This window comes from Dendrobates tinctorius, unplaced genomic scaffold (assembly GCF_039654945.1).
Source record: "Dendrobates tinctorius isolate UK_male_01 unplaced genomic scaffold, ASM3965494v1 ptg000003l, whole genome shotgun sequence".
NCBI classification, from domain to species: Eukaryota; Metazoa; Chordata; class Amphibia; order Anura; family Dendrobatidae; genus Dendrobates; species Dendrobates tinctorius.
Window position 1 is genome coordinate 70,195,198 of NW_027361671.1, and position 16,865 is coordinate 70,212,062.

The 16,865-nt window shown below is 41.2% G+C and overlaps 1 protein-coding gene across 1 annotated transcript in view; it reads left to right on the forward strand.

The window, feature by feature from the left end:
• Window positions 1–5,840: 5,840 nt before the first annotated feature.
• Window positions 5,841–16,865, forward strand: part of PRDM6 (PR/SET domain 6) — a 174,929-nt gene continuing 163,904 nt past the window's right edge. Inside the window, exons 1-2 of the mRNA XM_073577025.1 lie at window positions 5,841–5,943; window positions 7,113–7,560. Of these exons, the coding sequence (XP_073433126.1) occupies window positions 7,122–7,560 (439 nt within the window). The 5' untranslated portion in view covers window positions 5,841–5,943; window positions 7,113–7,121. The remainder of the gene's footprint in view (window positions 5,944–7,112; window positions 7,561–16,865) is intronic.

Consider the following 16,865-nt stretch of genomic DNA (forward strand, 5'->3'; position numbering starts at 1 on the left):
TACAGCACTTACTATATACAATACTTACCATATACAATACTTACTTTATACAGCACTTACTATATACAATATTTACTTTATACAGCACTTACTATATACAATACTTACTTTATACAGCACTTACTATATACAGCACTTACTATATACAATACTTACTATATACAGCACTTACTATATACAATACCTACTTTATACAGCACTTACTATATACAATACTTACTTTATACAGCACTTACTTTATACAGCACTTACTATATACAGCACTTACTATATACAATACTTACTATATACAGCACTTACTATATACAATACCTACTTTATACAGCACTTACTATATACAATACTTACTTTATACAGCACTTACTATATACAGCACTTACTATATACAATACTTACTATATACAGCACTTACTATATACAATACATACAGACAATACTATGTAGTATAGATTCATCACTGTATTAGACCATCATTCATTCTCTGTTTTCCCATTTGATAAGTTCCTTTTTTGACTTGTGCTCCACTCTGTGGCCCCATTTTCTACATACACAGATATAAAGGAAAGTGAGCAGCACAATCCTTCAGGCATCCACAGAACAATTACTCAGGATCTGAATCTGTGATTGATTGCAGGTCACCATCTATAACAAGTTTTTGACAGGACAATTCATACAATCCTGGTGAATAGAGCAGCAGGACCCCAGTACAGGGAGGTGTGTCAGCACTAGCACTGGGGGTCTGTGGGGGGCTAGGAAGACTGCTATACAGAGTAGGATGGAGTGTGAGCAGCAATCCTGGTGTGTGACCTGAGCACAGTACATGGGGGCTTGTGTCTTTCTATACAGTCATCAGCAGGAGAGATAGATGGTTATGAGCTCAGGGCAGTGAACACTGGGGTGTGTATATACCATCTACAGACGTGTGTATATTCGGTGCCATCAGTGGGGATATAGTATATAAGCTTTGGACATGGCATCATAAAAAAGACGTGTGTGTTTAAAGCAGCAACTAGTATGGTGTAGAGTGTGCATAGGAAGGGAGCATGGGCTGGGCTCCCATAAGAATAAATGTCTGTATTCATAAATGGCCATGACCTTCCTCTATGATCAGGAAAAGCCCGAGGTCCCAGGAAAAGCTGTTGAGTTCTTTATTGGTCTCCTGTCACAGGCAGCAGCCATTATTAGTCTTTATGGGATTAGGAGAATTAATTAATATGAGATGCAAACTTTTTAATTGAGTGTCAAACGAAATCAGATGAGAGGAGGCTCCAGCGTGTATTCCTTCTTCCTAGGAGGTGATACATTGGGATCCTTAATTTATTGATCCCAGCTCCTCTGCTTGCTGCATTTATCCTATAGGTCATTAATCACAGGAGAAAAACCTCCCCGGGTCTCCCCATGTTTCCCTTGTACCTGAGATGCTGTTGTCTCTGCGCAGACATTACACCTCCATTAGCTCCAATAGTCAATGATTGCTGTGCTGCTGGGTTATTCTGTGCTGGAAATTGTGCCAGTCAGTCTAGATCTTGTGATGATGGGACATAAATGCCCTTACCGAAGGGGATCAGGAACTCATAAACTAGCTCTCACTTTATAATAACTAGGAACTATTCTTAGGAAGCCATCAGAATTTGTTTCACCAGCTTCTATTCATTCCATGCAGAAGTGGTAACTTACAATTTAAATGATACTATATAATAGATAGAATGAATCCCAAAATACAAAGTAAATATCAGTAATATAAAATATGACAAGTATAATATATAATGCATAACAAGCAAAAAGTAGGAAAGAAAATGTATGAGAAAAAAATGAAATTACATACCAGAGATACTGCAATATTATTATTATTATTATTATTATTATTATTATTATTATTATTATTATTATTATTATACCCAGGCATACTAAATGAAACAATACTTTATATAAATTACATCCTAACCCAGCACTGACATTATATATGTTATGTAATGTGGTATACCTGTTAATAACTTTAGAAGGTACACATGGATTGTTTCCTTACTTTACTAGTTCGTTTAAACAAGGTTGTCTTATGTTGAGTAGATGTAAAAAAATATGACAAAGTGATTACTAATCGTACACAAATTGGAGAAGAAAATGTGTCACAAGGGCAAGGTGAATGATATATTCTCTGGTATTGACAGCTAATTTAAATGTCATTTCAGTTCAAAATAAAACAAGTGCACAATATTAATGTTATTATACCAGATAAAATGTTAATGAAAGCAATGAAAATAACAATAAACACATTTAATAATACTATAAAACAATACATAATACATCACTTAGTAAAATATGAAAAACAAGATAAAGTATTATAGAATAAATAATAATAAACACATAAATTATTAGAATGAAACAATATAAAAAGTGTGAATGCAGTAACAATAATGCAAAGAATCTTACACTGCCTCCAATAATTCCATATCATTATTATTATTCCTTTACTACCTGATCGGCACAGACTGTGTCGCACACTGAGGTTTTCCAGGTTTTCCACACTGATGCAGCAGATGTTCTGATACCTGCGACTGCTGGAAGGAGAGATCAGGACTCCGCCAGGTAACAATAAGTTTCAGCACTTGATCTCCACCCCAGAAAAAGTCATAGAAAATGTCTGAACTATTCCGATGCTTCCACCGTAACATAAGATGCATCTCAAATGAACTTCATGAAATATTAGAGATGTGAACTTGTTTTGCACAGATGTGTTAGGACTACTTGAGTTTGTCATCTTCACCTAATCCCTTCATATTTGATTTTCTCATGATGCGGATATTATTAAGGATGAAAAAAAAATAAATTCGTTCATAAAAACTCACAAATTCACATTGCAAAATTGAAATCTGACAGCACCGGTTACAGAAAGCTTCACAACATTCATTAGTTATCAGACAGGAACGAAATCCCAGAGTACAGGCATACATCACACAGTATAGGGCCAGCAAATGCATGGATAGCACCCACACATACAATACAGGGCTAGATCATCTGCAATATGGAAAGAGAAAATACAGATGACAGGGGAAGAACATATACAGTATAGAGACAGAACATACACAGTGCAGGGATAGCACATACACAACTGAGACAGCACAGCACATGGATAAACCCTATACAGCACAGGGATACATTATACACAGCAAAGGGACAGCAAATGCACAGCACACAGATACATTTCAGGGATAACACATGTATAATATAGACATAGAATATACACAGTACAGGGAGAGAACATATACAGTATAGAGACAGAACATACACAGTGCAGGGATAGCACATACACAACTGAGACAGCACAGCACATGGATAAACCCTATACAGTACAGGGATACATTATACACAGCAAAGGGACAGCAAATGCACAGCACACAGATACATTTCAGGGATAACACATGTATAATATAGAGATAGAATATACACAGTACAGGGAGAGAACATATACAGTATAGAGACAGAACATACACAGTGCAGGGATAGCACATACACAACTGAGACAGCAAATGCACAGCACATGGATAAACCCTATACAGCACAGGGATACATTATACACAGCAAAGGGACAGCAAATGCACAGCACACAAATACATTTCAGGGATAACACATGTATAATATAGAGATAGAATATACACAGTACAGGGAGAGAACATATACAGTATAGAGACAGAACATACACAGTGCAGGGATAGCACATACACAACTGAGACAGCAAATGCACAGCACATGGATACAACCTACACCGTATAGAGATAGAACATGCACAGTACAGGGATGACACATATCTGACGCAAGGATAGAACATGTAGAATAAAAGACAGCACAAACACATTGTATCCCTGTGTTATGTATGTTTTATCTCTGTAATATTCACAATATAATGATAGAACATACACAGAAATAAAACATACATAATGCACGGAAAGAACATGCATTGTGCAGACAGAGATAGAATATTTGCTATATAAAGATAGAACCGATACAGGGATGCAACTGACATTGCAAAGGGACAGAAAAAAAGAATATACAGAATAAAGAGATGGAACACACGTACTACAGCGATGGAAGAAATATATAGAATGGGATACAGCGTGCACAGTACAGTATGAGTCTGGGGGGTACATTATACTATAGACCATACATGGTATAATACAGAACACACGGGACTGTATAGAATGGACACAATACAGAGACAGAGCATACAGTGTACAGTATAGGACATGTACAGCACAGTATAGTACATACACAGCACAGTATAGAACATTCACAACACGGTATAGGACATACAAAGCACATTATGGGACATGCACAGCACAGTATAGGATATACACAGCACAGTAAAGGATATGCACAGCACAGTATAGGACATTCACAGCACAATATAGGACATGCACAGCACAGTATAGGACATACTCAGCACAGCATAGGATATACACAGCGCAGTATAGGACATGCACAGCACAGTATAGGACATACACAGTATAGGACACGCACAGCACAGTATAGGGCATGCACAGCACAGCATAGGATATACACAGCACAGTATAGGACATTCACAGCACGATATAGGACATGCACAGCACAGTATAGGACATGCACAGGACAGTATAGGACATACACAGCACATTATGGGACATACACAGCACATTATGGGACACACACAGCACGGTATGGGACATACACAGCACAGTATAGGATATACACAGCACAGTATAGGAAATGCACAGCACATTATAGGACATGCACAGCACGGTATGGGACATGCACAGCACGGTATGGGACATGCACAGCACGGTATGGGACATGCACAGCACGGTATGGGACATACACAGCACAGTATAGGATATACACAGCACAGTATAGGATATACACAGCACAGTATAGGAAATGCACAGCACATTATAGGACATGCACAGCACGGTATGGGACATGCACAGCACGGTATGGGACATACTCAGCACAGTATAGGACACGCACAGCACAGTATAGGACATTTACAGCACGGTATGGGACATAAACAGCACGATATACGACATACTCAGCATGCACAGCACAGTATAGGACACGCACAGCACAGTATAGGACATGTATAGGACACGCACAGTATAGGACACACACAGCACAGTATAGGACATGCACAGTACAGGACATGCACAGCCTCCGTGATTTAATAAAATAACACAACATTAAATTATCGATTCAGCTGCTTCATCACTTGTATGAAGAACAGTTTTATAACTATAGCGAAAAGTCAGGTCTGAAGCAGAACTGAGTTTGGGATTTGCTGCAGTTCGGGTATTTTAGTGCTTTTTAAGGACCGCAGGTATTATTATTTGTGTTAAGTCTGGGGCCAAGTTTATCTCTACCACTTATCTATAACATAGTAGATATATTATCGGTATATATATATATATATATATATATATATATATATATAAAATCAAACATAAAATATTGTATAAGTAATTGGATTGTTTTATTAAAATCGCCTACATAATGATACCGTTAGAATCAGTCATGACAATTATTGGGCAGACCGGGCAGGTGGATGGACCGGGCAGGTGGATAGACTGGTAAGAGGTGGAGAAGAGTTGTTCAGACTATATGTGGCAAGTCCCACTTTCCATAACATCAGCTGTCCAGATCAGGCAGGTCGTCGGCGCTGTGCAGCTCTCACTTTGCATGCAGGAGCTGCAGCAGAGCGTGGTGGAGGAGTGACAGGGAAGGGTTAATGTGTCCCCCAGTGTGTGCAGACACGTGTGCAGCAGGAGTGTGCCAGAGAGCAGCTCAGCGGCCAGCAGTGCTCAGAGCTCAGAGCCTGCGCAGCGCTCACACAGCCCACAGCTCGCTCTGGATCTCCCCGGCTCAGAGCTGGACCTGTTCGCCCTCCTCGGAGACGTGGCTTGGAGGGAACATTCCCAGGTAGGTGCCCGGTCCGTCTGCTCAGCAGTGATCCAGCACTGACAGCTACCTACAGTGCCCCAGAATGCCTGATGCCTGCATGTGGTCGTGTGCATGTCATTGGGAACAAGAACTGCATGGGCACATGTGGGATGTGCATGTACCTGGAGAGCAACATGTGCAATATATATATACACACCTATACTGTGAGGACATGCAGGGGAAATGTGTGCAAGGCATACATGTATATACTGAGGGGAATATATGGAATACTTAGTATATGTGGGGAGAAATGTGTCTATATATAGTATGTGCATGAGTGCATGCAAAGAAAAGCATATCCAATGCATATACAGGAGAAAGTATATACTAGGCAGCCGTAATTACAGGAGACAGTATATAATACACCCATGGCTGCAGATAAGTGTGTGTGTATAGGTGTGTGTGTGTGTGTGTGTGTATAGGTGTGTGTGTATAGGTGTGTGTGTATAGGTGTGTGTGTGTGTGTGTGTATAGGTGTGTGTGTATAGGTGTGTGTGTGTGTGTGTGTATAGGTGTGTGTGTGTGTGTATAGGTGTGTGTGTGTGTGTGTGTATAGGTGTGTGTGTGTATAGGTGTGTGTGTGTGTGTATAGGTGTGTGTGTGTATAGGTGTGTGTGTATAGGTGTGTGTGTATAGGTGTGTGTGTGTGTATAGGTGTGTGTGTGTGTGTGTATAGGTGTGTGTGTGTATAGGTGTGTGTGTGTGTGTATAGGTGTGTGTGTGTGTGTATAGGTGTGTGTGTATAGGTGTGTGTGTGTGTGTGTGTGTGTATAGGTGTGTGTGTGTGTGTATAGGTGTGTGTGTGTGTGTGTGTATAGGTGTGTGTGTGTATAGGTGTGTGTGTGTGTGTATAGGTGTGTGTGTGTGTATAGGTGTGTGTGTATAGGTGTGTGTGTGTGTGTGTGTATAGGGGTGTGTGTGTGTGTGTGTGTACATGTGTGTGTGTGCAGAGGCAGCTGTGTGTGTATATGTGTATGTGTGTGTGTATAGGTGTGTGTGTGTGTGTGTGTGTGTGTACATGTGTGTGTGTGCAGAGGCAGCTGTGTGTGTGTATAGGTGTGTGTGTGTGTGTGTGTGTGTACATGTGTGTGTGTGTGCAGAGGCAGCTGTGTGTGTGGAGCCGGCAGTGACCCCTGTGTTGTCTCCAGGTGGTGGCCATGCTGAAGCCCGGGGAAGGCTCTGCCTTCCTGAAGGTGGACCCTGTGTACCTCCAGCACTGGCAGCAGCTTTTCCCCCAGACCCACCATCTGAAGGCTGGAGTCCTGAGCCATGTCCCGCTCTCTGAGCCTCCTGCAGCTGCCGACAGCCTTCGCCTGCGCCCGGCCTCCCTGTCCTCCATTTCTTCAGCTTCTTCTACACCTGCACCCTCTGCCCCTGCATCACTGGCCGGGATCACCCCAATAACTATTATGGGAGCTGCTCCAAGCATGGAAGCGCCTGGACCACAAAGAAAGGACCTGGTGGCTTCCAGCTGCCAGGAGGGGACATCACCCAGTCGCTTGCAGTGCACCCCCGAGGAACTGGACTACTACCTGTATGGGCAACAGAGGATGGAGATCATTCCACTCAGCAACCCCACCAGTGACCCCAATAACCGTATGTACTCCTGAGAATAACCTCCGTGTACCGCTCTATGCGCAGGAATGTTCTACCAAATAAATCTACTAGTGCCTACAATAAAAGATTATACACACAGTAACACTTCATCAGCGACCCCCTAACAACTAAATGTACCTCTACTATCACCCGTGACATGTACACACAATGCCCCTCCATCAGCGACACCCAGCAACTATTTGTACCTCTATCACCAATCATATGTATACACAGTGCCCCTCCAGCAAGAACTATATGTACCCATACTATCATCAATCACATGTATACACAGTGCCCCTCCAGCAAGAACTATATGTACCCATACTATCACCAATCACATGTATACACAGTGCCCCTCCAGCAAGAACTATATGGACCCATACTATCACCAATCACATGTATACACAGTGCCCCTCCAGCAAGAACTATATGTACCCATACTATCACCAATCACATGTATACACAGTGCCCCTCCAGCAAGAACTATATGTACCCATACTATCACCAATCACATGTATACACAGTGCCCCTCCAGCAAGAACTATATGGACCCATACTATCATCAATCACATGTATACACAGTGCCCCTCCAGCAAGAACTATATGGACCCATACTATCATCAATCACATGTATACACAGTGCCCCTCCAGCAAGAACTATATGGACCCATACTATCACCAATCATATGTATACACAGTGCCCCTCCAGCAAGAACTATATGTACCCATACTATCACCAATCACATGCATACACAGTGCCCCTCCAGCAAGAACTATATGTACCCATACTATCACCAATCACATGTATACACAGTGCCCCTCCAGCAAGAACTATATGGACCCATACTATCATCAATCACATGTATACACAGTGCCCCTCCAGCAAGAACTATATGGACCCATACTATCATCAATCACATGTATACACAGTGCCCCTCCAGCAAGAACTATATGGACCCATACTATCACCAATCATATGTATACACAGTGCCCCTCCAGCAAGAACTATATGTACCCATACTATTACCAATCACATGCATACACAGTGCCCCTCCAGCAAGAACTATATGTACCCACACTATCACCAATCACATGTATACACAGTGCCCCTCCAGCAAGAACTATATGGACCCATACTATCACCAATCACATGTATACACAGTGCCCCTCCAGCAAGAACTATATGGACCCATACTATCACCGATCATATGTATACACAGTGCCCCTCCAGCAAGAACTATATGTACCCATACTATCACCAATCACATGCATACACAGTGCCCCTCCAGCAAGAACTATATGTACCCTTACTATCACCAATCACATGCATACACAGTGCCCCTCCAGCAAGAACTATATGTACCCACACTATCACCAATCACATGTATACACAGTGCCCCTCCAGCAAGAACTATATGGACCCATACTATCACCAATCACATGTATACACAGTGCCCCTCCAGCAAGAACTATATGGACCCATACTATCACCGATCATATGTATACACAGTGCCCCTCCAGCAAGAACTATATGTACCCATACTATCACCAATCACATGCATACATAGTGCCCCTCCAGCAAGAACTATATGGACCCATACTATCACCAATCACATGTATACACAGTGCCCCTCCAGCAAGAACTATATGGACCCATACTATCACCAATCACATGCATACATAGTGCCCCTCCAGCAAGAACTATATGTACCCATACTATCACCAATCACATGCATACATAGTGCCCCTCCAGCAAGAACTATATGGACCCATACTATCACCAATCACATGCATACACAGTGCCCCTCCAGCAAGAACTATATGTACCCACACTATCACCAATCACATGTATACACAGTGCCCCTCCAGCAAGAACTATATGTACCCACACTATCACCAATCACATGTATACACAGTGCCCCTCCAGCAAGAACTATATGGACCCATACTATCACCAATCACATGTATACACAGTGCCCCTCCAGCAAGAACTATATGGACCCATACTATCACCGATCATATGTATACACAGTGCCCCTCCAGCAAGAACTATATGTACCCATACTATCACCAATCACATGCATACATAGTGCCCCTCCAGCAAGAACTATATGGACCCATACTATCACCAATCACATGTATACACAGTGCCCCTCCAGCAAGAACTATATGGACCCATACTATCACCAATCACATGCATACATAGTGCCCCTCCAGCAAGAACTATATGTACCCATACTATCACCAATCACATGCATACATAGTGCCCCTCCAGCAAGAACTATATGGACCCATACTATCACCAATCACATGCATACACAGTGCCCCTCCAGCAAGAACTATATGTACCCACACTATCACCAATCACATGTATACACAGTGCCCCTCCAGCAAGAACTATATGTACCCACACTATCACCAATCACATGTATACACAGTGCCCCTCCAGCAAGAACTATATGTACCCACACTATCACCAATCACATGTATACACAGTGCCCCTCCAGCAAGAACTATATGTACCCACACTATCACCAATCACATGTATACACAGTGCCCCTGCACCAGTGACCCCAATAACCGTATGTACTCACTGATACTAACCTCCGTGTACCGCTCTATGAGCAGGAATGTTCTACCAAATAATAGTACATACAATAAAAGATTATACACACAGTAACACTCCATCAGCGACCCCCTAACAACTATTTGCACCTTTACTATCACCCATTATGTGTATACACAGCGCCCCTCCTGCTATACACAGTGCCATTCCACCAGTGACCCCAATAACTATATGGACCTCTACTAGTACCTACAAAAAACATTATACACACAGTGCCCCTCCATCAGCGACCCCTAACAATTAAGTGTACCTTTTTCTATCACCCATCACTTGTACACACAGTGCCCCTCCACCAGCGTCCCCCCAGGAACTATCTGTGCCTGTCACTCATCACACCAATAACACTGTGCACAGGATATTTTCCGCCTGTGTTTCTATCACGCGTGGATTCCTACTGTCACCTGCACACAGTAGATCACGGCGCTGATAGCAGTGTACCGAACAGCTGCGATACATTATGATATTGGGGGGCATCTGCCCCAAGGAGGGTCTGAGTAATAACTGATGAAAGCAGCCCTGAGACCCCGCAGTGACCACCTACATCATCTGCAAGAAAGTTCTCCACAAATGGGAAATTTACTATAGATATCTGTATATATATATATATATATATAAAACATACAAATGCAGACTGCATACACAGGTACATGAATTGTTTTTAGCAGAAATTTCTAGAAATGTTAATAATTATAAAACTTCCCATTAATTTGCATAATTTGCAGACATTACTAACACAGAGAAATTACTAATGTAAAGAAATGATGTAAAATCTTCAGTTTCTCCGTTGGTGTGAACGAACATAGAGCTGTAGTGGCTCCCAATGACAATCCGAGCACCATTGTGTATGTCACCTGGAAGGAAAAACACAGGAGCGCTCTACAACTAATGTACAGATGATCTATCTAGCTATCTATTAGTTATTATTATTACTACACTAATGCAAGCATGTATATTCATGACTGTGTTCCTACAGGACATGAGTGATGACAAGAAATATGATGATTTTATACAACGAATTCAAGTCCACATAAAATATATATTATTAGTAGTGGTAATGTATAGTGATTTATGAACGTGCTTTCCCGATTTTTCAATACCATTAATTTAGAAATACCAAATAAAATGTTTCCAGCACTAGTTTGAAGAATTCAGCCTGAGGCGCTGACTATAGAACGGAGCATTAATTCTATAAATGGTGAGAATAATGGTAACAGTATTTAGTATATATATTTTTATCTTTACTATAATTATATTTAAATTATTAACATTTTAGCTTCATTCTGATCAACCACGAACTGGCCTCGGCTCTTTACTGACCGATATTAATCTTAGCCGGATTTATAAAGTCAGAAGAAATAAATGTACTAAATACACTGCATTTAATGAAATAAAAGTATTATGTATGTATTAATATATACTCTCTTGTGGCGTATAATCGAGGACTATCAATACATGAGCCCTAGCTGTACACTGTGATTTCAGATTACTACGAATGAATATATATATACAGATGTGTATGTGTGTATATATATATATATAAACTTGTGCACAGTACATACATATATAAATACGTGTGTATAAATGTATATATATGTGTGTGTGTCTATATATATGTGTGTTTGTATATGAATGTATACATGTATACGTGTGCTTAAATGTATGTTTGTGCATATGATACATTTCTATTTGTATGTATATATGCACATGTACATATCTATATATATAGGTATATATCTATGTATCTATATATATATATCTATATAGATATCGCTATATACATGTGTATATATATATATATTGGTCAGAAAGTCCAGTATCCAGCTAGAGCTCACATATGGATAGCCCAGGCTTTGTGGAGCTGAGTTGGTAATTGGACTTTTTAGTTGCTTTCCTAGTGAGTCGGGCACTGACGGTGTCTGTGGAAAGTCCCGGCCCCACGATGCTCGGCCGCTGCCTACCTTACACTATTACACTCCATCAGCTATTGTCTCTGTTATCTCCTATGTGAAATCTTTAGACAATATCTAATAGCATCAAACGAAGAAATCATAAATATAGAGCTTCTACTAAGTGATAGATGAACTTTCCGCAGCTATTTCCTCCCATCACGGAGCACATGCAGTCTGATCCCTACCAGGACTGTGTGTCTGTGAGTCCGTGTGTCTGTGAGTCCGTGTGTCTGTGAGTCCGTGTGTCTGTGAGGGCAGTTTCACACTCCAGATAATTCCGGTACCGGAGCTATCAGTGTCCGTGCGCATACGTATGCCATCTGTGTGACATCCATGCGCTATCCATATAGGCTCATTCACACGTCAGTATTTGGTCAGTATTTTGCATCAGTGTTTCTATGCCAAAGCCAGGAATGGAACTTACCAAGAAAAAAAATATAATTGAAAGACTGATGTCTGTTCTTTGTTTTGGAGAAACTCCTGGTTTTGGCATACAAATACTGATGAAATACTGATCAAAAATACTGATGTGTGAAAGAGGCCTATGTCCGTGTGTACCATCTGTGTGCTGTCCGTGTGTCCGTGTTTTTGAAAAATTATTTTCAGTGTTAACCCTTTGAGTTTTAAAAACGCACACGGATTGCACGCGGACAGCACACAGACAGCATCCGTGTGCGGTACGTGTTTATACGGACCCATTGACTTGTATGAGTCCGTGTGATCCGTGCTGTTGCACAAAAACGGACATGTCAGGGCAGTTTCACACGTCAGTATCTCCAGTACATGTAATGACAGTTTTCTCACATACCGGAGACACTGACACACAGACACCTTCTAATGAATGGGTCTATGCAGATGTCAGCGTGTTTTCACGGACCGTGTGTCCGTGTGCAAAACACGCAGACATGTCCGTTTTGTGCAACAGCACGGATCACACGGACGCATACAAGTTAATGGGTCCGTGTAAACACGTACCGAACACGGATGCTGTCCGTGTGCTGTCCGCGTGCGATCCGTGTGCGTTTTTAAACGTCAAAGGGTTAACATTGAAAATAATTTTCCAAAAACACGGACACGGACAGCATACGGACAGCACACGGTTGGTACACATGGACATACGGATAGCACATGGACAGCACATGGTTGGTACTGTACACATGGACATACAGATAGCACACGGATGTCACACGGATGGTATACGTATGCACACGGACACACGGACACGGATAGCTCCGGTACCGGAATTATCTGGACGTGTGAAACTGCCCTCAGCGTGTTTTGCACACGGACACACGGTCCGTGAAAACACGCTGACATCTGCATAGACACATTCATTAGAATGTGTCTACGTGTGTCAGTGTCTCCGGTACGTGAGAAAACTGTCACTACACGTACCGGAGACACTGTGAAACTGCCCTGTGTCTGTGAGTCCATGTGTCTGTGAGTCCGTGTGCCTGTGAGTCTGTGTGTCGGTGTGCCTGTGAGTCCGTGTGTCCGTGAGTCCATATGTCTGTACTGATGCACCTACCTTTGGTTACTAATATTATACTATGCCCCTTGCCTCCTTAGGGTGGGCCAGTAAATCCCTGTGCCCTGCTGGTGGTGGCACACAGTGGAGGGCACAGGTTTTGGGTCCTGAGCCCAGCAGCAGTTGTTGCCCCTCCTATAAAGGAGGACATGCAGTCATATATTAGATTGAGGTTAGAAAAGGTGGTGGCTGTTTATTTAAGGTGATAAAATGGTCCATCAGCAGTAATCTCCATCGATATATGCCACCAGCAGATGAAGGATGAGGGGACAAGGCACAATTAATTGCCCTATAGTTTTGTAGGAGAGAGTGGAGCCAGCACCGAGACAGCATCGATCCCTGCTCCCAGCTCCTATTCATCATCTGTACACTGTATCTGGGGGTCTCTCAGGGCCAGGGGGGCAGCCTCCATACACACAATATTCTACTCTCAACCTCTTCTGGCTGACAACAAACATTTAATTCACTAATCCAATCAATCCTTCTTCTGTGTAAATGGTGATATAAGGGGCCACTAACTATCAGCATGGTGGGATACACACAGGATCACATCCTCTGCTGTCTGTTAGTCATCTGCTAGCTACTGCTCTCTGTTGTCAGACAGATGATCTACCTATGAAACTAGGAAACATGGAGACCACTTGAATTATTCGGACCCTGCCAGATGCAGCTGCACCTCCTCCCCACATGTCATGTTCTGTACATTTATACTAATGCTCCTGTTGTAATATGAAGTGACAATTGAAAACTGGATTTATTTGGGAATGTGATTATGGGGTAGTTGGGGCCTTATTAAACTCCAGGTGTCCTGTACTATGGATGGGGGCATGCTTTGTGGATGGAGTGGTGAGGTTGGAGCTAGTAAAGGTGTAAGTTTTATTGCTGCTTCATAGATCCTTGTTAAATTCACACATCTTATTACATTACTAGAGGAAGGGATAGACTAAATAAAACAAACATATCGACACACTTTATAGGTCTATAAATACAGATCTCATTGGGTGTGAGTGAGGGGAGAGATCAGAGAAGGTTTCTATGGTCCAGGATCCCTATACTGAGCCTGGGATCAGATCCGGCCTGTTCCCATGAGCTCACAATCTATCTGATCTCAGGCAAACTCACCCCGGGGACAAAGTGATAGGACACCAGCTCCCCTATCAGTGTGTGGACGGAAACCATATTAGCTGGAAGAAACTCAGATCCTTGCTCATGTCCCTCTTGGTTAGTTTTCAACCTAGTACCCTGTGCTAGCACATTATTATGCCCATCATTTACCTTATTATTGTCATAAGTTGGAATAGAAATAAACACATAAACATGTAAATGGTGCTGCAATAATAATAATAATAATAATAATAATAAACACATGTCATCACAAACAACACACATAGTGCTCACCATATTAACTATATTGCTCAATCATTCACATAATGTATCCCGATATTTGTAAAAGTGGGGGCTGATAGGCCTCCCTATGCTGACATATGTGTGGAGGGTGGTGTACTGTAGACTTGGGCTGACATTCACTCTTTCCTCTAGATCAGGTTGTAGTAAATGATATATTCATAAATTTATAGTCTTTTTAAGGGTTTTGCTTGTAAATCAAATTTGTTACATGAAGGACTCAACTGATACATGGTCCTTAAAGGGGATGTTCAGTCTCAGAAGAAAAGTCGTGCAGTCACTTTATGCCGAATTAATACAATGCCCAAAAGTCTCACCCAACTTCTCTCAAGAGAAGAGAAATTAGACAATGCAGGAGTCTAGTCGGCACGTGACGGCAAATATGCAAATCCTATACATGCGGTAACATGACCACTTGCCTGCCAGAGGAATCGTGACAGTGTGCGCATCCACACATACAGTAACTGCATAACTGCAGACTTTTCTACTGAGACTGGACAACACCTCTAATTCTAACATCAAGATAACCATTTATTTTACTCTTAAGAAAGTACAGTGGGTCAATGAGGTTTTTTTTTTAATGAAAACTATGTAAAGTGATTGAATAAGAGCATTATCTATGTATCCTATTATCTATCTATCTATCTATCTATCTATCTATCTATCTATCTATCTATCTATCTATATGTCTATCTTCCTAAACTCAGTTTTCTTAGATTGCTAGGATCAGTCTTAAATATATGTCAGCTATAGTATATTTATAATTACAGAAAAAGTATATTTCTTGGGCACTGCCAGTATTAGTTTCAGTACAGGAGATGGTTTGAGCAGTTAAATCAATTGGATTACTATTTAACTCCTAATTAGCTAGCTGAGGTTTACACTCCAAGTGAAATTCAATATAGAAATGATAACTGAGGATCCAACCTTGAAATTTGCATTTTCACATTTATTTCTAAAACTGTCAATACAATATCTATGAAAGTGGTACTTAGCGTTTATCCATTGATGTTACGTGGAGCATTATAATCCTCTCTTCATAATCGTGATCTTATTTATCATTTAAATAGTTAACATATTGTTCCACATTTAATGTATTCAGCTCATTGTGCTTGGACAAGCAATGCTCTCATTTACTCTCAGGTTCTGGGAGAAGGCAAATGTGTTGGAAAACTCTTGAGTGCTACAAGACGATGGATTCTACATTAATGTAAATATTTACAAATATATATGTATCGTAATCACATTTCTAGTATTGATGAAAGGACATGCACATAAGGAGCTGTCTTACACCACGTGCCCATACTAGAAAGTGCCTGTCTTAATCCTGTTCATTTAGACACTGTTCATATGTTCAGGTTTTAAATACATTAGATAGGGACTGCTCCATTAAGGGTTACCTTGATGAGGTGGAGTGGTTTGGTATACACTTTTTTGTAAAAAAACGTATCGACTAAATACCCTGTGTTTGTTGTCATCTTTTTACTAGCACTTGCTGATTATTGTCATATTTTTTACTGCAGGGAATTTTTGCACATTTGTTATTCTGTGCTTTCTTTTTGTGTATGGATGAAAGGAGTAGGAGAACACTGGGATCTACTACTTTCTGCATCACCGAACCTTAATCCGGTCACTGCTAGAGCAAAGTGCTGCTTAATAATTCACCCTGCCAGACTAGGAAACCTAATGAAGCTCCTCAAAAATAATCTACATATTATTTCAGCTTATAGTTACTTATGTCTATAATCTACCATGAAACCAGTGAGTAAAGTCAAAGCTCGAGTCTTATATACGAGCT